The sequence below is a fragment of the Leuresthes tenuis genome, unplaced genomic scaffold, assembly GCF_036924035.1.
Source record: "Leuresthes tenuis unplaced genomic scaffold, fLeuTen1.0.hap1 SCAF_2, whole genome shotgun sequence".
In the NCBI taxonomy this organism is placed as follows: Eukaryota; Metazoa; Chordata; class Actinopteri; order Atheriniformes; family Atherinopsidae; genus Leuresthes; species Leuresthes tenuis.
The window spans coordinates 9784438-9808696 of NW_027325356.1; the positions used below are offsets into that span (position 1 = coordinate 9784438).

General features: G+C 39.3%; 1 protein-coding gene across 1 annotated transcript in view; it reads left to right on the top strand.

The window, feature by feature from the left end:
* The first annotated feature begins 419 nt into the window (after window positions 1-419).
* The window catches only part of LOC140301605 (synaptosomal-associated protein 25-A-like), a 42291-nt gene continuing 18451 nt past the window's right edge, over window positions 420-24259 (top strand). Inside the window, exons 1-3 of the mRNA XM_072380153.1 lie at window positions 420-626; window positions 18184-18290; window positions 19210-19251. Of these exons, the coding sequence (XP_072236254.1) occupies window positions 18219-18290; window positions 19210-19251 (114 nt within the window). The 5' untranslated portion in view covers window positions 420-626; window positions 18184-18218. The remainder of the gene's footprint in view (window positions 627-18183; window positions 18291-19209; window positions 19252-24259) is intronic.

Here is a 24259-nt window from a genome sequence, read left to right on the forward strand (position 1 = left end):
TTTAATAATTAATCTCAGTTCGTGTTATTTATGCTATCACACAGAACTACAACTACTATTCATTATATATACCTTGTTACGCCTATTGACTAATCTCTAGTACACGAACCTTCCACCTAAACAGACTTGAAAGTGAACCGTCGTCTTTGAGAGGAGGAACTTTTTCGGTACTTTATGTTCCATGCTTTTATATATATTTATTTTTTTCAATACTCGGAGGCATCAATTTGTCATTCAGAGATTAACCGAGTACCCTACTATTATTACGTTTTGTTTTATTTTATTTTTTATGAATTTGTGTTCTCTGACATAACTGGAGACTGTGTCACTAGGCAGTTTTTTTTTTTTTTTTTTTTGTGAAACTGACTAACGAAGAACACAACCTCGGAAACGTCTGGAAGTAATAACCATGTTCCCCAGTGAAAGTTGTACTTTGTAAAAACCCGAACAGGAAGTGTATGTGTTGTTGTGGGTGTAAATCCGCGAGGCTTACCTCGGTGGTTGGGGGAGGGTGGTACGTTTCCACCGGGGACAGTCCCGTTTAACGGAGCTCTGGAGCGGACAGACATCTCCATACTGTTCAAAGGTACACACAGCAAAACAACAAGGAGGAGAAAGTTAAAGAGGTAGGTTTGACCAAGTTCTCGTTCTGTTTGGATTATCCTGACTAACTTAAAAAAAAAAAAACAACACAACAACACCTAGGTATTATACGTGTTTTTAAAGTTAGACACGAGTAGCTTGTTTATCATCGTGGAATGCGTGTTTTACTCGGCGCTTTCTTTAGCAACATTACTAATATTCATGGGAACATTGACTGGTTCTATAAAGGCCACCGAGTAAAATCCGAGAGGAAATGGAAACACTGTTGCTTTGATGTTGCAGTAATATTGGTAGTTTCTCGACTTAACAACTGAAATGATCGAACTTCTGGACGTTTTCTGTTTGGACCGGAGTCCCCGTCTGAGATTTAGTAGAAGATTAAAGTAGCTGCTTGTTAGGATTGTAAGGAGCGGTTTTAGAGCCGTTAAACGAGGCGACACGGGTTCAGCACCGCGGACAGCTCCGGAAGACTCAGAGGAAGCTGATGTGCGGTCCGTAGTAAAACTACATCTACTGTCACATCCAGAAGAAACATGAAGAAGATTTCTCTTCAAGTAAGTGAAGGGAAATTAGCCACCCTTCACTTGTTGATGAGGAAGGTTATCTGTTTGTGAAGCAGAACAGAAGGTGGAAGTAAGCCGTGAACACACCTGGAACAAGTTGATCTGCAGCTGAACGATTATCGCTTCCTTTGGAAGTGACACAATAGATGAAATCAGTTGCTTCGATTAAGGCTGTTTTGTTTTTGCCTAATGGAACAGTATCGGTGCGGTGTCAGGAGGCCGTTTATGGTTCAGATTCAAAGTAACCCAGATATGTTTTTCATCATCCTCTGACTTTCAGTTTCATACTATGTATTCAGTGTTCAGTAAGCGTTTATGGCAGGCAATTCTAAGGTGTTTAGGTAATGTCCATCCACCTTTTATTTGTGGTAAGGGACAAAGTGTAGTAGAGAGAGGGAACACTGAACTGTTATCGTTGTTGCCAGGGACACCATGTTTTCAACTTTTCTGATTGTGTGGGGGGAAGACAGTTTTTTTAAAGGTGCATTTCATATAATTCATTTTAGAAAAAGATACCAGAAAATTTTTCATGAATGAAGTTGTGTGAGCATAGGTTGCTGTACTGCACAAGCATGCCATACAGCTTTGTGGGAAAGAGTATTGTTAACAGTCGTTCTTGTTGTGGAAAATAAATTTGGACACCATTCCAGTTAAAAAGAGCGCCGTACAAACTGTTGGCCCTGTTTCTTGTCCTGCCTCTGAACTTGTGTTAATGTCAGTAAGGACAAAGAGCTCAGGCTGAGTCTTAAGCAGGTCAGCACGTGTGTGTTGTCTCGGTTTGGTTGACGGAAGTCATTTTATAGCCAGGAGTAGACGAGATTCAGAAACCGCGAGGTCTTCCCCCCACATAATCAGAAACCAACCAAACATTAATTGGCTGATTGGTGAGCTTTTAGCCGTTGGTTCAAGCTTGAAGTGAAACATGTGGTTTCTCAGACGCTCTGGGGCTGAAATGCTATGATAAGCATGAACTCAGGGCTCACAAGCTTCCCAGTGACGAAATACTTCCTTCTGTCACTGGCACTTAACAACACCCCACCCCCTCCAACCCACTCCCATCACACCAACATAAAAAAAAGTGAGAAATTACCACCAGCCTCCTGCCCAGTCCCACTACATTTGTGGACACACATACATTATGCACACGAGAACACATTCTTCTTCCCGTCTGAGTGCTGCATTCAGAGCTTTCATTTTCTTGTTGCTCCACCTCTGAGGTTTGAGCAAGAAGCTTACAATGTTTGTCATTTTCAGGTAATTCAGTGATTTTTTTCTTTCAGTCAATGCCATTTACAGAAGTGTCAACTTAAGGAATTTGACTTCAAATTTGGCACAAAAGAGTTCAACACAATTGCCTGGTTAAATATATCCTCAAGGACTTCCTACACTTTTTAAGTCTGACTTTGCACAAGCAGTGTGGTCTCGCAGGTACAACTTTGCATGTTTCAAACTTGGAAAATGAAATCCATGAGTTTGTCACAGAGTGTTGATACCAGAGTGAAAACTTTAGACCTGATTTTTACTTTAAAAAATTATTTTGTCCAATTTTTGCAGCTTGATGTCGCTTTTGCAGTCTACAACCTCCGGTTGCACTGGCTGTGCGTTGTTTTTTTGTGATTGTTGCAGTCAGTTGTCAAACATACGCCGTTTTGGAGGGAAGAAGATTGTTTCTGGATACATTTGAATGTAAACAGACACTTTAAGAATTATCTTTGTTTTATGAGGCAGAAAATGTAATTTTGTTAGAGATCTTATAAGGGTACCTGCGCTGCATTTTGGTGCTGAACACTGTCAGGGCCTCAGGACACAGATGCAGGGTCGAGTTCAAAGTCAAGAATGTTTATTTTGAAACAACAGGTTGAGGATCTCCAGGCAGAGCAAACAAAGGGGCTGTGAAAATCCTGAGCACTCTCCTCATGAACTATGGTTGAGTCGAGTGCAGCAATGAAAGTTATCAAACCAAAACCTCTTTTGGAAGAAAACAGAGGGCTATTAAAGATAAAATCAACTCACACTCTCCTACTGAGGCGGACTTAAACAAAAGACGCTCTCTCAAAAAACTGAGGCACTATGAAACTTTAATAATTAACTTAAAGCACTCCTTTAACGGAAGCACAATAGGTTTACTGAAATACAAAACACAAAATTACTCAAAAAAACAGAGGAACAGAAACAGGCTATAGAACTTACCATTTTTTAAACTAAAACTTTGGAATAATCTTACGAAGATCAGACCATACCTAACCCAACATGCCACCCAACTCCTGGTGCAGGCCATGGTCATCTCCCACCTTGACTACTGCAATGCTCTCCTAACTGGTCTCCCAGCCTGTGCTGTGAAACCTCTGCAGATGGTCCAGAACGCGGCGGCGCGTCTGGTCTTCGGTCAGCCTAAAAGAACACACGTCACCCCTCTGTTCATTGAACTCCACTGGCTACCCTTAGCCGCCCGCATCAAATTCAAGTCCCTGATGTTAGCTACAAAGTGCTTAATGGAACAGCTCCCACTCCTACTTGAATGCTCTTGCAAAGGCTTATGTCACAACCCGGTCCCTCCGTTCGTCCCAGGATTGTCGTCTAGCAGCTCCTACACCACGCCTATGACAATCCAAACTCTTTTCATGTGTCGTCCCATGATGGTGGAATGACCTACCGAGTGCTACCAGAACAGGGGCGTCCCTGTCTATCTTCAAGAAGCTCTTGAAAACCCAGCTCTTCAAAGAGCATCTCCTATCCTAGCACTTACCTTGTACTTACCTACCCCCTCTATCTCTGCACTTTATCTTTCTGCACCTCCTTCTATGCCTGCACCCTATCTCTACTCTGTCACCTCTGACAGAGTCAGACTAGTGGGTTCCTTCTATGTAGTTTATTGTTAGCTTTTTGTATAACTTGTTATATCTTGATTTGTAAGTCGCTTTGGATAAAAGCGTCTGCTAAATACATAAACATAAACATAAGCAAAGCAAAGGATACACTCTGCAGGAGGATCGCTCCACTGCAGGCTCAAGGAATCTATGGCTGTGGAAACTGTGGCTCAAGGACACTAAAGTGAGGTTCATGACAGAAAACAACACACTGGCACAAGACAAGGGAGACACAGACTATTTGAGCACATGAGGAGCCATGGGGAACAAGTGGAAACACTTTGGGAATCAGGGGAGACAATCAGACACTTGACACAGGAGGAAAGGCAAGATACCTGAAACGAGAGGGAAGTTAATATTTCAAAATAAAACAGGAAATGATGAGACAAGACATGAATCAAAGCATAAATCGTGATAAACACTGAATGTTTTTTCATGTGTTTTACTCTTTCAGCTCAAAGGGCTGCTAAATCCCTCTTTCCCTTTCACACAAAAACACGTAACCACACACACACCTCTGTATCTCGATCCTAACGCCCCATCAGCTAGTCCTTTCTCAGATGCCTGAAACTATGATATGATCCCCTCGTATTGATCAGGATGACATGGCTGAGGTAACTCAATTCCTTGGATAGCTCCAATGTGCAGAAGCTCCCCTTTTACCTTGAAATCAAGGTTAATAACATTACAGCATAAAAATAGTGAAACCAGTTTAGAAAAAACATCACCTCTGGGAAGGGACCATGAGCATTTTTATGCTTGTTGTTTTGTTTTCATGCAATTTGCATATACAAGCGATCTTGTTCTTTGTGCGTATGCAGTATTATGTGCAAAATTAACAGTAATTTCCCTTTTCTCTGCATGTCAGGCATGCAAAATATATGTATATGCATCTATTTCAGTATCTTCTGCAGTACATGTGCCTGTCAACACTTTGTACATTTGAATGTGTAAAGATGAACAACATGTACAGAGCAGCGTGTTGACAGGTGTCCATTTTAAAGTGTGCATACAGCTGCAGAGCAAAGATGTGACACAGGGAAGAACGGGGTGGTGCGAGTGTGTGTGAAGGGGCAAGAGGTGTGTTAGTTTGAGCTGGAGATAGAAAAAAGGGGAAACATGTATGGTGCAAAGTAAAGACACTGAGAGGGAGAGCGGTCCACGTGTTATGTAAGTGTTTTGAGGTGTGTGCATGCATGTGAGTGAGTGTGTGTGTGTGTGTATTCTGTAGGCCCACAGATTAATCCAGTGGGTTTTATCCTCAGTGAATGGGACAGTGGGGCTTTGCAGTGATTATCCCTGCAGGCCACAAATGATTGCTTTGAATCTCCTGTACGTCCCACACTGTCATGTTTGCCTTCCAGTTCTGTCTCAGCATCATCATCACGGTGATGGATTCAGCAAAACTGACAGATCATAAAATATGTGGAGACATCTCCACTGCAGTTGGCAGCTGAGAAGTGTTATTTTACTAGTTCTTTTTCTTTTCTTACTTTAATCATCTTTTTGAGACCATTTCAAGAACTGCCTAAAAAGTCCAATTTAATGTTTCTTTTCTTTCCTTCTGACCAACTATGCCTCGTCATTTTGTCCTCCCATCCATGCATTTCTATGGTTAATCCGTCTGTCTCAACCGTAGCCCGCCTAGCGTAGCTTTTTGTTTGTCCTCTTTTGGATTACATAACAAAGACATGTTAGAAATGCAATCTGCTCCATCATCTGCACTCAGATGGGACAAAAATGTCCCATGTTTGAATGTCTCATAATCCCCCCTGACAGCAAAGGTGTTCAAATCAAAACTTGGCATCTCAAATGGTGCATATTCAGGTGCCAACTATTAGACTTTGTAACTATGATCAGTCACTGAGAAGCAGCTGCATTTAGTCTCCCTGTCAGAAATCAGAGAAACATGGTGCTTTATAGTTTTAAAAGTCATTTAGCTTTGTTTTGATTTAATATCTCACAGAGTTCAGGCTTTTAGAAAAAGTTCTGATGACATAATTTTCCTAATGAATTGGTCTTACATCCAGATTTCCTCTGTGATTTTCCACAGCAGATTTCTCTCTGTGTGTCCGTCCTGCCTCTCCATAGGGAACGTTTTAATTCGGCAAGGCCATATTGTCACGGCAGGCGCTGCTGTCAGCAGGAAACCATCTTGTTCCATTCACACTCAAGTCATTGCGTTCAACCTAGATGGAAATCAGGAGGCTGGATAATAAAGCTGTTCTGTCAACACTTAACTTCAGTCCTGCCCTTTGAATGAAAGACTAATGATTTCTTAATTGCATAGAAAATCTGGCTTTAGTTTTTAAGGTGTACTAGAGGAACTGCATGTGAAATGATATAACTGATGTGTGATGATAAACGGTGATACTTTTAACTCTGACAAGATGAGTCTTTGTACCTGTTTTACATTATTTTTCCTTTTCAAACTAATTCAGCATTGATAAGCTGGCATGTCAGGTTGTTTACACATTTGGTTTTTAAAGGGCCAGATTTACTAATGGTGAGTGCCTCTTGCAAGCTGTGGTTTTGCAATTTTACAATACAGATTCATTACAGAGGTACAGTGGTAAGTTAGAGCCTGAAAGGTTTGAACAAAAACGCTGTTGCTTTCGTTTTTATTAGTGGTGTGTATCTGTCCCATAACAAACGATACAATATGTATAGGCACAGTGAGTGCAAAGAATTTAAAGAAATATACATTTTTGAACAATTTGATTTGATGCATTTGATCTCATTCTTAATATTTGGTAAACATATAGACATTCATTTTACATTCTAAATGAGAGCTAGTCATTTTATAAATTGTGGTATTGATTCATTATCCCACAAATAGAAACATATAATAGACCATGGAAACACAAGAACCTTTGAAAGTTAATTTCTCATTTATCTTTGTTCTTATTTTGATATACAAATCTGGCATGTGTTTGTCACTAAAATGCTGTCTAGTTGGAATCTTTTACCAGCGCTGTAACGCATGAGTAAATGTAGCCACATAGATTTTCCATTCCCAGCCAGTGGCGAGCCGGGTTCCATCCAAAGGGAGTGATGTAACACTCACAGAGCAGGCAGAGACTTGGCTGACAGGTAAATGGCGTGGTTGTGTATGTACAGTATTATGTCACCAAAGCAATCACTCACAATAGAAGGTTGGCAGTAGATGCTGTAATTACCTTTGAGCTCACTGAGTTGTCACGCAGATATGTGTTTGGAAACGGTATTCAGTTTTCATGTCGTCGTCATATTTGTTTTTCACTCACATAAAAAGATGGTGGGCGTGTTCACCGCTCACACAACTAGATCTGAGCAGAGCATCCAGTTTGTGGGCTGGATGAGATACTGTTAAATTGGTGTGCAGACACTGCTCACTTGGCGAACAACCAATTTGCGACCATCTCGCTGTGTCGGATTTAAAGCAAAAACCTTAGTCTATCGACTGTTAAACGTAGAATCAGGCCATCGAACAGTTTATGATAAAGTTAAGTTCATCCTAGGATCCGCATAACAATGTATTACATCTTTAGCATTAACAGAGTAGCTTTCTTTTACACAAATTGAAGGCTGGACTGTTGGTTAAACTCAGAGCTGGCTATTTGATAAGTCCATAATTTCACCCTTTTTTTTTTATTCCACGGATTAGTCTCTATTGCTTAATGACTGTTTCACTCGGTTGTGCTGTCCATGGTCCTGAACCATGAAAAACAGTGGGTCATTTTCAATGCTCAGTGCAATCGTTTTGTTCCTGACTGGAGTTTGACACTGATGTAACATGTGATGCAAAAGTTAAACAGTGTACTTATTCATTTATTTATTTAACTGCTTATTTATTTATTCATTTTAACAGAGCCAAACAGCTTAGCCCAAATATTCTCAACAAATGAACAAATGGTAAGCTAGGTCATCATTACACTTATGTACTTTTATGTTAGTACAAGCAACATACTGCATCCGTATTGTTAATTAAGTATTCGCTTCAGATAATTAAGACGACTGGATGTTTGTGACCCGCACTAATTTGCTTTATTCTTTTTCTGGATTACAACGTCACTCTTAAGTAGCCATTTTTAGTAAATCTGGCCCTTATACAGATAAAGCAAGTTGGAGTGCTCTCAACTCCGTGCCTTTGTGTGTCTGGATGTTGATAAATGCATGGTGTATTAGCAGTCAGGCAGAAAGTGGTAGGTGAACTGTCTGAATAGTTTAGCCTTCAGGCTCTCGCCTTACTCTCTGACCAGGTCAGATCTTGGCATACTTTATACTTACTGTTTATAGGTCAGCGTTTTGTGTGCACCACTGGTTTAGTTTGTCTAAAGGCAAAATATTTCAATTACTTTTAATTTAAATTAAACTGTACTTATTTAGTGTATTTTTGTTAATGATAAAATATTGTTATGTAAGAGAATAAGCTACTTTTTAGACTAAATATCTCCACACAAGTTTCAGTTCCTCTGTATTGTACTTCACCCTCTTGAGTCTTTATAGATGGCTTTGATTCTGTGAATAGGCAGGGCAGAAGTGACTCCACAAGCCATTACTAAATGCAAGTGCATGTGAAAATGTGTGTTTGTTTCTCCTGTGTGTGTGTAACTGAAGAGTATCAGCCTCTATTGCTAACAGCAAGCTTTCTGACTCCAGGATGTCTTCTTCCACTGTTACACAGCTGTATATGTGTATGACAGATATCACCTGTTACAAAAAGCAGCAAAAAGCAGAAGTCAGATTGCCCTAAAGTGCATTTAATCAGTGTACACCGAGACCCAGAGTTTTGAAACTACATTTGCTTTAGTGACTTTACAGTTTAAATTAGGCATAGCTAATAAATGGAAAGATGGCTGGATGGAGTAATAACCCCTCACAATACACCATTTCCTACAAATTGCCAACTTAAGCCCCTACCTATTAATACCTTTGAATCCCACCTTTTCTTTTGACAAGCTCTTGTGCCGCATATCAGGTTGATATAAAATGTCAGTCAAATGCCACACATACTGTACATTCATCTGTGAACACACGCTGTGTGCTGCATGTACTCTTATGTTCAAACAGCTTCATAAACACACACAAGGAGATATAAAAGAGCATACATACTCACACATACATACAGTAACACATGCACAGACTGCTGTTGCATTAGTAATGTCGGCCTAGCTCTATCCAGTGAATAATGAAACATGGTTCTGCCTGGATTTGATCCACCCAGTGACGTTTTCAGTTTTCACTTTCTCAGTAGTGAGGCGTTTACCTTCACACACACTGTTGTTTATAGTGTGACATGGTGGGGCTGCAGTCTTGTGAGGTGAGAAGCTAAGAACTGGTGGCTTGTATGTTTTAATAACAGATAATTATCTTTAGAAGCGCTTAATGTTTTAGTTGTTGTTTGGTGTATCCACTGCTGTACACATTTTTTTATCCAGGCATTCAAGTGGAAAGATTTTTTTTAAAAAAAGGCAATACAAGTGAGGTTGAACTATGGGACAGAGCAAGAGTACAAGAGGATGTTAAATGTCCTTCATGAAGGTTTCTTTTTCTTATATACTTGCAAGGTCACTTCTCTTACCCTCAGTGTTTTGTGCTCTCCATGAGATGAATTCTGCACTACAAAATTTACTCTCAAACGTACTAAGAGATGGAGCATTACAAAAACAGCAATTCCCATTCACGCCGTGCTCTGTGTCTCATTTCTCTCCCAACTCCTGCAAAAAATCTACGAATGAGAAGGAAAAGGTGCACCAGCTATCCTGAAAATGATCAGATTTAGGTTAATGTCTCCATCAGCCTGTGAGAAAACACACAGCCGAACAACCGACAAGGTGACCTGGTTTCCCTGACTGTGAGATTCAGAGCAGCCACGGTGTCCTTCTGTCCTATTTCCTTCACAAACGTTGTTTATCTCAAATGAACAAGGTGATTGATTGACAGCAGTCTTTTCATTGCAGCATCAAGGCACTTTGTTATTACAGAATGGGTAATCATATGGGTCCATAGTTTATCATTCTGCTACAATGAATGACCTCTTGGATCTCCTGGATCTATTTTATTTCTTACAAAGAAAAACACCTCTAAATGTATATAAGCATTTTAATTACATCTCTCAGATGTACCACAGCTGGCCATTACTTTCTTCTCTCGCTTGAAGCTAACAAATGTGTAAAATACCACGTTGGTTATGGTGGGTGTGGGTAAAGAGTTTGTTTAAGATTTCTCAGTCAGTTTGAGTTCAATTAGTTGTTCACATGACCATGATCAACCAATAATTGTTGTTTTTTACTACATAAAAAGTGCTGATTGTTTTGAGTGTCTCACTTAATGGTGAAGAGAAGGCTGTCTGAGAGCTGCTTTTAAAGCACATAATTATCACCTATGCTCATATCCTAAGTTCCACCCTTGTAAAGCGATGAGTACGTCAAAGAGGACACCACTAATGACAACGGGGGGGACGTAAAAGCATGATGCACCTTTAACAAAAATAGCTTTGTAACAAAAATAACAACAATAAATGTTAGAATAGTTTTAATACGTAGCAAAGAAAGACTGCAGACACATTCAAATGACCAGAGGACACATATGGAGGCTGTCAATGTTTAAATGTGAGGGGGGGAGGCATTTATGTCATTTATATTGATTTATTATCATTTATTCTTTTGTTCACTTACTTTCAATATTGTATTTCAATGTTCTGATTATACAAAAACTGGCTGATTTGCATTTATTTGTGATAATTCTCTGAACTGGTGTCAGAGATGGTAGGACTGTGCTTAGAGAGCTTAGACAGAAACTTCCTCTTGACTTTCTATTTGTCTTTACTTTATAAAACCTATTTTACAAATCTTATTCCAACTGACATGAAATATTCAAAAAAGGAATAGCATCTTCTCAGCAGTGTGTCTCCATTACTTCAATACTTTCTTTTTTTTGTATGGTTTAAATTGGGCCTTCTCTGTGTTCAACATGGGATTTCCATTTGTGTACTTTAACTGGATTTGTCTTTGTTGCCTGAAACAGCTTGTTGTTGGATTCTTCTACAGTTGGTGCTGTGTTGCTGTGGGTTTATCATCACAGTGCTAATCCGTTCCCCTTCTGGAGCTTTCCTCCAAAAGTGTATGTTTGCTCTGTTTTACTGGGCTGTATTCATATTGACAGTTCAGATTCTCAAACATGACTTTAGATGGTTTTGTATCTGGTAGAGAAATATGTGATGATGAGTGTGGGAAGCAAACAGGTTAGAACCCACTTATGCATAAATTCAGGGGTTTTAAACCAACAAAACACAAATAAGAGCAGAATGACAGAGGTGGTAATCTGCAATTCAGGAGCTGGACTTACACTCTTCAGGAATAAGTCTCAGCACCTGTAATGTTCAATATTCTTCTGTCACAGTCACTTCAGCTGCTTTTCTCTTTGGGTTTTTACCTGCTTTCGTCATGGAGGTCATGTTGTGGTTCTTTCAGATTTTCTCATCCTGTTTAGACTTTTACTTTTAACAGCTTTTAGGATTAAAGCTATTAATATTTCAATCAATAATTCATCTGTGCCCTTTCAGTGTTTCCATTTAAGTGTGTGCGCTCCCATCAGGCTTGATTTTGTACTTCATTGGGCTCAATATGAATTAACCAACTATAGTTGCATTGAACTGCAAGTTGAGTGGATGCTATGTTGTATATACATCAGCTACAGATATGAAAAAAAGTAAAATGTATCGATTGGAAACTAAATCTTTCATCATAGACAGTAATGCTCTCTTTTCCTGGACAGTCACTCCATCTATTCATAGACAGAGAGGGTGTGGAGAGGAGATGAAGTGAAACAAAGAAAGCAGGAGAGAGGAGACAGAGTCAGAGGAAAGAGTGTGTGTATAAGAGGAAGAGCAGAGAAAACGGTGGAGACTAAATCCTCTTTCCCTGCTGACTTTAATCTCTCCGTGGGCTGAGCCTGGCAGTTCAGGCCTTACAGCAGCTGTCAGTCAAGGTGAGTGACGGAAAGTAGGACCGCAGGTGGGGGGAAGGGGACGGTCTGACCATGTTCTATATTAGCTCCGCTGTAACTCTGTGTGTGTGTGTGTGTGTGTGTGTGTGTGTGTGTGTGTTTATCTATGAAACGTGGGTAGCATGTTAAAGAGATGGTGCCTTTTACAGTGGGATGGACAGTGCAAAGAAAAAAGGAACCATCATGAAGCAGAAAGGTGACTTTTTATTCTCAGTCTGACGTGAAACATTCAAAAAGCTGATTGAAAAAGATACATTTAAGGCTCCTGCTTAGGTGCTTCTGGTGAGGTAGACCTGCTGTTGCCATCAGCAGGTCTGTCTGTGTAGCTGGGAATAAAAATGATTGTTTACTTTTCATTATTCAGGAATTTAACCTTCTGTGATCAAACTCATATGTAGCATCACATGGCTATATTATCTTATATGAAAAAAACTTAGGTACACATAAAAGTTCCAACTAAAAAGTTTATCTCTGAATTCAGGTTACTGTGACACTGTGTTGCTCTGGACCTCAACCATAGCTGAGAGATGGTCATGCTAACATCACAACACAAACACAACAAAGGACAAAGCAACAATTCAAATAATTAGAATAAGAAAACAAAACAGTGGTACATCGTATGCCCAGAGGCTCAGAGAGCTAAATAGAGACCAAGTAAGGCTCTTAATTGCAATTTATTATTGTTTTTAAGCACGGGCCTCGAAGAAAAGAAATGCATGGAATAAATTTTAAAATCATGTTTACAATGAAATTCAAATCTTATTAAAACGAGCCTCACAGAGTATTCAGCAAAGCTTTGCAGTATAAGTCTCACAGTGTCGCTTTACAGAATGGTGTAGCTTCTTAAATCTATGCTGCACGCTCATTATGTAATTCATGCTGATCAATATCTGAGGGTAGTGTTTTGGCTAAATACATCAATAAATGACACTAACATGATTTGCTCCGTTTTTCTTTCTTTCTATTTTTTTTAGTATACCTGCTTTTGTCCCCTGTGAACATAATATCAAGGCTACTGACATATGGGTGGGTGTATGACTGGTCAGCAAAACTGTTCAGGTAGGCAGCAAGTGTCAGAGTAGTATTCATGCGAATGCCAGGATGCAGCAGAACATTGCATCGTAACAAGATGAGCAGTTTGACTGACTTTACCAGTCAATGATTTCATTGTTGTGGCTTCTCCATGTGACCCCCAAAGGCTTAGTTAATAGTATAACTGACTGGGATTGCGAGAAAATTTAGCAGCCATAGGTTTGTTTGAAAAAGCAGCAGTAATGAGTGATTGTTTCAGAGTCATAGCTTATCAATAATTATACAAAAAACAGAAATAAATACTGATCCAAAATCCATGTAAATGGGTTGAAAGAGAATATGGGATGTGTGATTTTAATAAACTGTGTAAAAGGTTGAGTTTGAGCAAGAGTGAGAGAAAGAGCAGCTTATGACAGTATGATGGGAAATGAAAAGAAGCAGCTGGGCTGTTGGTGTGTGAGTTAACAGAAAGCTGTGCCACTGCTAAGAGATAAGCAATCAGTGGCTGATCGATAACACAGCAGACCACTGAACTGGTAAGATGAATGCAGCGAGGAGTAGCGGAAAAGAAAAGATGGAGCATGTGGGATGTTAGTTCTGATGTTACTGACTAGGACAGGTGACCTACAGTTTAGTTTAAGTTAGGCTTGTGTTTTTAATGTACTCAGGCATGTTTCTTCTGAGAATACAGAGCTTGTTAGGAACATGCATCGCTATCAATACTGTTGCTACCGACAGCACAACCACGGCGCCATTTAGAAAGCAGAGACACATAACAACATCCTGAATAATAATTTTCAAGTTATTACAACAGTTTGCTGAGAATTCACACTGACAGATTTGCAGATCTCTCCTTGTGCTTCCACAGTTCTTTTCAGTTTAAAAAAAGTCTTATCCTCTTTCATAGTGTTCTGTAAACCTTTGTCACCCCTTTTTCCACCCGTAATGCTGCTGATGTATGAACTCAACATTGTCATGAGCCCTGGATTGTAGCATCAGTCATGGCTGATGGCTAAAATGTAAAAAGTAGAATGTCAACATAAATATTTGAACATTTTTATTACCAGGCACAGCACACAAAAATACAAATACACGCTCACATAGAGAGACTGCATGAAAGCAGGAGCGAAGCACTTTGAAAAGGGATTTTTTTTCCTCCTCCCCTCCATCTCTTTTCCCGGTGCTTGTTCAATTATTAACTGCCATGAGGACTCCATGGGGATGGAGGCAGAGACAGAGAGACATACAGAAGGTGAGACGGTGCAGGGAGACACTTTATCAAACATCCAGCTGTGGCTCTAACTGACCTTGGGCCTGCTCACCACAGAGATCTTGTGATAGACACATAGATTCAGGACATGAGCTGAGTACTCGGGTCTCAAAATTGGTTTTATAAACACAACTGACAAGCTGTTTGTTCTATTTGTACCAGCAAGATTTATGGTGTCACAGGATGTCTGACTGCTGGCAATTCAAATCATCTTAGACTGAGCCCAAATCATTATGTAGAATGAATTTGTTCCACTTTTAATCAAAGAATTTAAATATGTTATTTTATTTTGTGGTCATCCCTCAGCACCGTGTCAGATTGACTCCAAAAGACAGAGGTCTCTTAGTCCCTTTGCTGCACTGTATGTTGCAGTAGATTAGATCACATAAAGCTTTAACGATCCCCGTGCTAAAAGCTGCTGGATGGTTAAATTTATATCAGCGACAAGCTATGTTTGAACAAAAACTATTTAGAAGGATTTGAGCAGTTGCAACAAAAATCCATTGGACTCTCAAATGAGATCTGATTGGGGCGGATCAGATTATTTGCCTCTTCAGAGTTCTAAATGCTCAGTGGTAAATAGAGGTAAATAGAGAAAGGGAGAGATAGCAGGAAGGAGACAGAGTTTGAGCTGGTTTTCTTTGTCTTCTCAGCCATCGCCAACCTTTGTCCCAACCAGCAGCAGGATGTCGCCCTGTCAGACTGCAGAGTAACAACCACATACATTTTTCATGGAGCATACTGGTGCTACATGTGTGGCTTTATGAAATACTGTCTGGCAGCGCATGAGTGCGGTAAAAATAGACCCTCTCTGTCCTGGTACTTTTTCTTCTTAGTAGAGAATTTTCATCGTTCATCTATATGTCAGAGCCTCTGTAGCAGCAGTGTTTTCATCACTGAGCGTGGTGTTGTATTATCCGTAGTGTATCCATAGAAAATAATTTGCCACTAAATTGCCTTTTTTAGAACATATTCCAGCATTTCCAAGAAGCCATTTCACTTTACATGCACTAAACCTTAGATTACAAACTCAGGCCTGTGGGCCAAATCTGACTCGTAGGGTAATTATATTTAGTCTGCAAGATAATACCAAATGTCTGCTAGAGCTGGCTCACCAGTAGTCAGTGTATTCTCTGATAATACTACAAATTCCAGAATACTCTGCTGGTGTGTCAATCAGGACCCACAAGCACACCCCTCCTCTGTTGACATTCATTAGCAACCTCATGCTGCCAGTCACATCGGGCCACCCCTCCTAAAAATGGCAAAACGAAAGGTGGAAAACAGGAGCTTTCCAGACAGGTGGGAAGCAGCATATCTGTTCACAAAAATATTGTTATTATTTTTACCCTGTGAAAAAAGGTTACCATTGAAATTTGACTCAGAAGGATACAAATGGAGAAAGAGGCTTAAGATTTTTAAAATTCTAATTAAGAAATGAATGCCACAGATGTGTCTTTTATTTGACATTTGATTTCACATGTGTTTATAATATTAAGCTTTGCTTGTTCCAGATTCAATGTTTAAGCAAAACTTAAGTGTGTTTCCACATGAAAAGGTTCATTGTTATATTTAAAGAGTAGGAAAAAACTTCCTCCATTGTAGACATTTTTTCAACAAATATCAAGGCTGGCCTGCGACTGTCCAAATTTTTCATTTTGGCCCACTGTGTATTTGAGCTTGACACCCCTGCTCTAAACTGTATTTCATCCCCTTAACTGAGTGTTGCAGCACAAGTGTGAGATTTTGATTTTGACAAGTTTCAACTTTGGTTGTCATAAAGTCAATTGTTGGGTAAAAATCACTTCAGCGTATTCCAAAGGAACACTTTGATAAGGCTAATTGCTAATCTTCTGCTTATCCAAGATCAGGTCATGACTCTCTAGCTTCTCCTGGGGGATCCCAAGGGTTCCCAGGCCAGAAGGGAAATATAATCCCTCCATCAAGTTCTGGGTCTGTGCTGTGGCTTCCTTCCAGTTGGAAGTGCCAGAAAAATCTCTAAAGTGAGGCGACCAGGAGGCATCCTAACCAGATGCCTGAACCAGCACAAAATTCTTATTTTCAGTGAGGAGGAGCAGCAGCTCTATTCCGAGTTCCCTCCGGATGGTCGAGCTCCTCACCTTATCTCTAAGGCTGAGCCCAGCCACCCTCCAAATCAAAACCCATTCAGCCGCTCATATCCACAATCTCATTCTTTTGGTCACTACCCAGATCTCGTGACCGTAGGTGAGGTTTGGAACAAAGGTGGACCAGTTCATTAAAACCTTCAGCTCCTTCCTCACCGCAAAGGACCGAAGCAGCACCCTCATAACTGCTGAAGAAGCCCCAGTCCAGCTGCCCGTGTCTTTCTCCAACTTTCCATCACTTGTGAACAAGATCCTTAGATACTTAAACTCCTCTGCCCGAGTGTTGTGTGCCAATCCAAGGTTTTCCTGTTTAGACCTTCATCAATTTTTGTGCATTAAATCTAGCTCTCCTTCAGTTATTCTTACTGTTATTTATGAAGTATTGTTCTTTATTGACTATCAATCTCTCAACATGATTAACTACGGCTTGTAATCACTTACTGTATAGAAGAACTCTGGGCACTACAAAGTAGTGGCACAGGCAGGGGCCAACTCATCAGCTTGCTCAGAAATATATATTTCACAAAAATTCTTCACATGCTGTTAAAAAGATTCTTGCCTTTATACTAGAAATCTTATTGCTCTGGTTTTCATATTCTGAGAGCTGGATGATATGAGCCTAAATCAATTTCCCGGGAATATCTCGGCTGAATGACAATATACAATATATACTGGTATTCGAATTGGACTAAACATTCAGTTTAACTCAAAGCCACACATATGCTCTAACAGGTACTTTTATTTAAAGACTTTAATAGAATGAGGAGCCTTCAAGTTTTTCTTCTCCTGCTCAACAAAGTGCATCTGTGCAACAAGCAACCCCAACAGTCCTTTCTTGTTTGGACATAGACACCTGCATAGTAAATATTAGCATGTATATAGATTTAGGTTAAAAAAATGCTAACAGGGAAACCTTTGTTTTGATGGGGATGTGCAAATAACAAAAAGCTAGATAACAAAAGGGCTTTCACTGTTTTGGAATGTACAGCTGCTTAGCGACGTGACGCTTGTTAAGACCACATGCTGGTGGGCAGTCATAATTACAAATGAGAACTCGTTTGATACTTCCATGTAAAACGACTCCATGATAACTGTCACACATACAGCTCACAGAAGGCTGCAGGCTCCAGTTAGACATAGAGAGGTGGGGGCTGGTATGCTTATTGCTGAAAACCAGAGGGAAAGGTGGGGGTGGGGCTGTTAGGGGCAGGAGAAATACACACTGGTATGACCTTACATTTGACACTGGTGGCGTCAGAGTTTGTTGGCATAAATAATACAGTCGGATTACATTCTTTGTGTTTGTAAAAACACCATTATATATATATAAATAAAAGTATGTATACCACCCAATACTAATTGTTATTGTTGTTAATTATTATTATGATTTTTCAGTTTGTCACAAGATTCCTCTTTCTGTTTCCGAAAAGAGATACTTTTACATGCTAATCCCATTATTTTAGCTTTAATGTGTCTCATTACTCCTCATGATGGTCAACTCTTCCATCATGACACAACTATAAGAAACATCACCTGGTCACTTCTATTCTGGTAAATAAACTGATTTGAGTTATCATGTTGTGCTTTTGTTGGTGTTGGAGGCTGAGCATAAGGAGGCTGCTATAGATCAGCAAACTTTAATTGCATTATGTTGAATGTCTTTTCTTCAATTGCACTATTATGTGGTACTGTTGGTTTATTAAATTTGCTCTTTCTCTCTTTTTTCCTGACAGGTTTTTTTGATTGAGGTCAAAGTTTAGCAGTCATCATGGCGGATGAAGCGGACATGCGCAATGAACTGGCCGATCTGCAAGCACGTGCTGACCAGGTCGCTGATGAGGTATGGCAGAGGACACTCAAAAAGAAAAAAAAAAAAAAACCTCACAGTGGATGATGGAGTTACAGGTCTCCATATGATCCTGTATTTAAAAATCTATACTGCATTTATATTTCATCCACTTTGTAATAAATGAATGTGAGAAAGTAACCCACTTACATAGTAAGAAATACAGAGAGCAGAGACAATATTTTAAAAAGTGACTGAATGTGGTCCACAGTGAAGAAAATTGAATCAGTCACAAATGCACTTCCAGGGCCTACAGTCTGACAGACACATCTACTTTAACGTGACCCCTTGTTTCAGCACTTGGTTTTCTAAGTCTCTTTTATCAAGACTGTGAGGAAGAACTTTGCCCTTTTTAATGAGTTGAGAGGAGCTCAGGAAGAGCAGATAATTCTGTGCAGCAGAATAATTGAACAGCTCAAATGGCCTTATTAAACATTCATGAGAAGATAATGCTGGGCCAAGAGGCAGGGATGGATGGATGGATGGAGCAAGGGACGGGAGAGTTGGGGAGGCAAAGGACAAGCCAAAGATGAGCAAGTTGCAAGGCAAAAGAGTGAAATCGGGATTAGCAAAAGAAAAAATTGGTCTTAAAAATGAATGACTTTCAAACAGATTTTGCAGAGGTAGTAAACAAAAAGGTAGGAATCACATAATTAATCATAGGATCAGACTAAACGAGAGGAATAATCAGGGTTAATTATATAGTGTATTTCATTTGTCTGTCAGCAAAGTTTGACTGTGTGTATTAACATTTTTCTTTTTTGCTATGTCAATCTATCCAGTGATAATATTCTGTTTGCTCGGTTTTCACTAAGACCTGTATAGAGATGCCCTTGTGACAGGTATTACAGATGCTGTACTGTACATCTCTTCTGGACTCTCAGCTAATAAGCTCTTTTCTCTCTTCCTGCAGTCCCTGGAGAGTACTCGCCGTATGCTGGCTATGGTTGAGGAGGTGAGTCAAATGATTCTGTGACATGAATTTTGTTGAAAGTCACAGAGGGGAGAGAATGAGCTCAGTTTGAGCTCAAATAACGATTAGTCTTGATAGTTTAATTTGCTGACATGTATCAAAGATCCTATTACAGGCCCCTCTCCTTTACAGTTTGTATGACGAAAAATATTTGGCTTCCATTTATGAAAAGGTAGGTTGATACTTGTAAGGTCACTGTGTAGATCAAAAAACATCCCATGAATGTGTCAATGAGGTAAAAAACTTGGCAGAGGAGTTCTTTAAATACTTAAAACAATGTACAGTAGATAAAGGCATATCCTTATAGAAAATGCTATAAACTGACAATGTATTGCAAAATATATTCCTCAGCCAAACTACAATAATCAGAAAAACTTCACTCAAAAACAGCTTAAAATAGCACCCATTCTCCTTGGTACACTGCTACAGTTTTTTAAAGTTTCTTATCAGATATTTTTATGGGATTCAGACTGTGTCAATCCTTTCTGTCTCGTATAATCCCAGTCTGTCTCCGTGATGCTGAGATCAGAGATCTGGGGGGGTCCACTCTTTCTGTTACAGGACAGTTTCCTTTGTCTTTTTTCTTAAGACAGTCATTTATGACTAAGAGTGATTTGACACAAATAAGACTCATCCAAGCCTTGAGTTTGAGGTCAGCATACAGTTGTTGTTGTTTGGGTTAATCAGAATTATTTTCTGGCTACTATAACTTGTTTTTTGGTGGGAATGATTCAGCAATGGTGACTAATAGGTGTAATCATGTATAGCTTCAGGTATGTCTGAACACGAGTGTATGAACAATAATGGTTTCTCAGTAAAAATTCAGTTGCCAAATTAAAATATTTATATTTATATAAATATTTTGCTTTATATGCTGTTCTCTAAATTATTTCCTGTCAAGGGTGGTAGTATTGAGTGGAGAAGGATCCAAAGTGCAGACACAGAAATGCCAGGAGTTTGAGGGAAAACTGAATTCTTGATTTCTTAAAAAGCACAGCTAATCTGGAACACCACAAACCAAACACAGAAAAGAAAAACTAAGAACTCCAACAGAGACTATAACCTGAACACGAATGACAGAAAGTTGCAAGAAGTGATACGGCAAGAATCTGTCGAGAACTGAAGGAAACCAAAGGGAATATATACTGAGTAAGACAATGCGTAAGTGACTGCAGCTGTGAGTAATTGACAATGAAACAGACGTGGCAGAGGAACTAAAGAACCAGAACTAGATGGAACTGAGGAATCTAAGAATAATGACTAGAATCTAAATATGGGAGTTAAAAAAAAAACATGAAACAAAAGCAAACTGAGAACATAGAACCAAAGATTAAATCACTAGATCATGAAAAGAACACAAAGAAAACACAGATCATGACATTTCCAATGACTTCCCAGACTAACCATCTGTTGTGCCAGGTTAACGTCTCACTGACTGGCTTCTTTAGAACTATATTGTGTAACTGTATCATTCAGAGGCTTCACTGTCTAAAAAAAAATATGACTCCTCCTTCTGAAAGTAAGTAGCTGTCTAATAATTTTTTCTAAGCTTGGAAAAGACTGACTCTGTTGAGAGTCTAACAATTAAATGCTAAATGATACCGCTGTATTGGCCTTTCATGAAAAGTCAGTGTTAAATCAGCTTCAGAGTCTGGTCCTGCTGATGGTAATAAATAGCCTTGTCTGTTGGGCTCAGAGTTTGAGTTGGCTACTGAGACACAGCCCCACTCCAACCTCTGGACAAGCCAGCATGTCATAATGAGACAAAGCCATGAGGGACAGTGCAAGACCTGCGTCTGGCCTAAACAGTGACTTACATCATAAACCTGACTTTTCAGTGACGGTTGCTACATATCTGACCTTTGAAGAAAAATACCAAGAGAATTTTCTACATTTGTTCAGATGTCTCGAAAAATGTCCTGAGGCTAGTTAATGTGTTTCCGCATGTTGGTGAGAACTGGTGAAAGACACAGCTGCAAATCTTTTTTTTTTTTGGCTGTCAAGATTTAGTGACTCAGGCATTGTTGTGTTTGTCTCATTATTTGGTGATGAAAATTATTCTGTTTCTGATGGTTTTCCCTAATGCAGGAAACTGTAAGCACATACTAGTACACCATGACCGCTGCTCAGAGGGCTTATAGTGAAGCTTACACTAATTCAATAAGTTGGCGAGCAGTCAGAGCAGTAAAACCACACTTGTCCAATGGTCCATCTTAGATCTGCTTATTCAGGCCTGTCCCGGTCTGATTCTGTTCCAAAACGTCTCCAAAACATATGTTCAAAATAGGAATCTCTGAAGAGTTTAGTTACTGTGCTGTGTCCTGCTAAACTGTATTAAAGGGACAGCATTTAGTCTCCTCTTTTCTGTGAAGTGTAGGGAGAGCCATTTATTGTATTTTTTTCTTTATTAAAGGGAAGCAATGAGAAAAAAAAATAAGGGGAAAAAGTTAATATACATTCAGACTACAGGAAGCCCTTTAATAACAATTTGGCAGCTTGTGGTGAGGCCAAATATGTTTATTTATACATGAACTACTGTAGGTAATTTTACTCAATAAAATTCAACTGTGTTCTCCACTTCCACAATCATGTACATGAGTTAATATTTTGTTAGGTCATAAATTCAAAAGACTATCTTCACATCTGGTGAAACAAACTAGATGAGAAAATGAGCACCATTCTAATGTCATTCTAGTGTTAATTATAGAGGTGTAGTTTCTGGTAAAAGGAGAAAATAGGTTGCCTGGTTTTCTTCAAAACTTACAACAGCCAAGGTCCAGCACCTTTTGAGGTGCTAATTAATGTATTGCACCCATCTGTTGGAAGAACAACAGCGTAAAACTACATGTTGTGGTTGTGTTACATGCTAGGCTATTTCTTGGTCATCAGCAGTGACTTCTTTTGAGTCTGTAGCCCCAATTAACTATCACAAGAAGATTGAAATATTTATTTGTGAGCTTTACAGGGGCTGGAAAAAGGATTTTGTCACCTTTGAAGCAAGCTGTTCCCTGTGCTTTTACTCTTTATGCTAAGTTAGGCTAACAAACTGCTGACTGTGGCCTCTTAAGATTATTTAGCTGAAAAATCTGAGTGAAAATACAAAAGGGACACATTCTTTCCAGGATACATGAGCCCACTGTTTTCATCTCACAATCAACAAACAAAACAGACCTTTACATATATTAAATGTGAACAATTCATCTCATGTCTGAGTATGTCCTTGGTTCATGCAAATGTGACCCATAATTCATTCTTGGGACCAACCAGTGACATGAGATCTATTTTGCAACATAGTGCAAAAGGTTCAAGTGTATGTCCTCACATTAACTGACTGTCTTGTCTGTTGTGGTGCTGAGCTGCTTAAATAAACTGAGTACCAGTCGGTGAGGTGAGGCTTTAGCACTCTCAAAATTGAAAGGAGTCACTGCTAGTGGACTGGAAAAACAAACACAGAACGATTCCATTATCTTAATGTAGACACACTACACAAAAAAATACATGTATTCTCTTTAGTTGAGTGGGTCAAATGGGAGCTCTGTCACTACTTTCATATTTGTAGGTGAAATCCATTTGTTGAAGTTGTTATAATTGGCTTTGTTCTTAGACATTATGTATTCATATTCTGTATTTTCCTAAATAACCTATGTTCCTAGCTGGTACTTTTCCACTCTGCTCATACTGCACAATAGATGACCTTAAATGGTCCAAGACCTTAGAATGACATAGCAAGACGAAACAACTGGGTCAGACAAAACATCTCTATTGGAGTAGATAGGTCTGGTACATTAGATCCACGCCTAAAACAGCACTCGCACACACACACATTGTTTATCACATCCAAAGAACACAACGAGGACAGTGGTTGGCCTGCTCATGCCACTAAAAACTGGCCAATTATACTCAAGTGTGACTACAACTTCTGTGAGATAAAGCTGAATATAAATATGAAATGTTTCCGGATATCGGGGCTCGGCCTGACGGATTTCCTGCGGGAGCTCTGGCATTCCGAGTCCAGCGCTGCAATATACTTTACTTGGGACCACTAATAAATACTTTGTTTAATAAACGATTTCTCCAGCTTGTTCTTGGGCTTCCAATGAAAGAATCGGGCTAACAAAGCCATAATCTAGTTAGTTTAACACAAAGACTGGAAATGGGGGAAGCAGCTAGCCTGTCTCTGTCCAAAGATAACTAAATCCACCAATCAGCATTTACATGTAAATCATTTTTCTCCCTCAATTAATCTGTTCTTCCACTGTGCATATTTTTTGCAGCTTTTCTTTCTATAATGAGTCCCTTCACTTATGTGAATGTAAAATGTATTTACTAGTTATTTATATCATACATACAGCCAATTTACATCCAAGATTGACATGTTTCTATCATGGCAGTTTAGCTAATCTAGTACTTTAAATACAGTCATATGAAAACAAAAGTAAAAATGGTTTCAGATCAAAACTAAACAAAACATCTGATTCCTACGAAGTCTTAAAACCAGCTAAATACATTCTGAGATTAACAACAACATGATATATATTACACTATATTATCATATTGTCATATATTACGCTATATTCCAGAATGGCACCACCTTGGAGGCAGACAGCCTGCTGCAGTAGCTCTGGACATAATGTGTCTTCATTAGCATTTTCTTGGGATTCTCTACTGAGCTTTTTCTGTGAAAACACTTATTTCCGAAACATTTTTCTATCATGGTTTTGATCCTGTGCCGTTGAAATAATGTCTGATGGTAACTGGCAGTTTTATTTCTTTATCTCTGTTATTTTGAATAACCATGGTAACAGGAGAGCAGTTAATCTGTTGGAGCAACTAACTGAGCTCCAAAACCCAAGTAATACCTGGAGCAAGACCAAAACAAGATGAGTTGTCTAGGATGCAGAGCAGAAACAAAATGGAGAAAAAGGTGAAAGAACGTTAAACCATTTTTTCCCTTGATCATCGTGGGAAGTGTGAGATCACTGGTAGATAA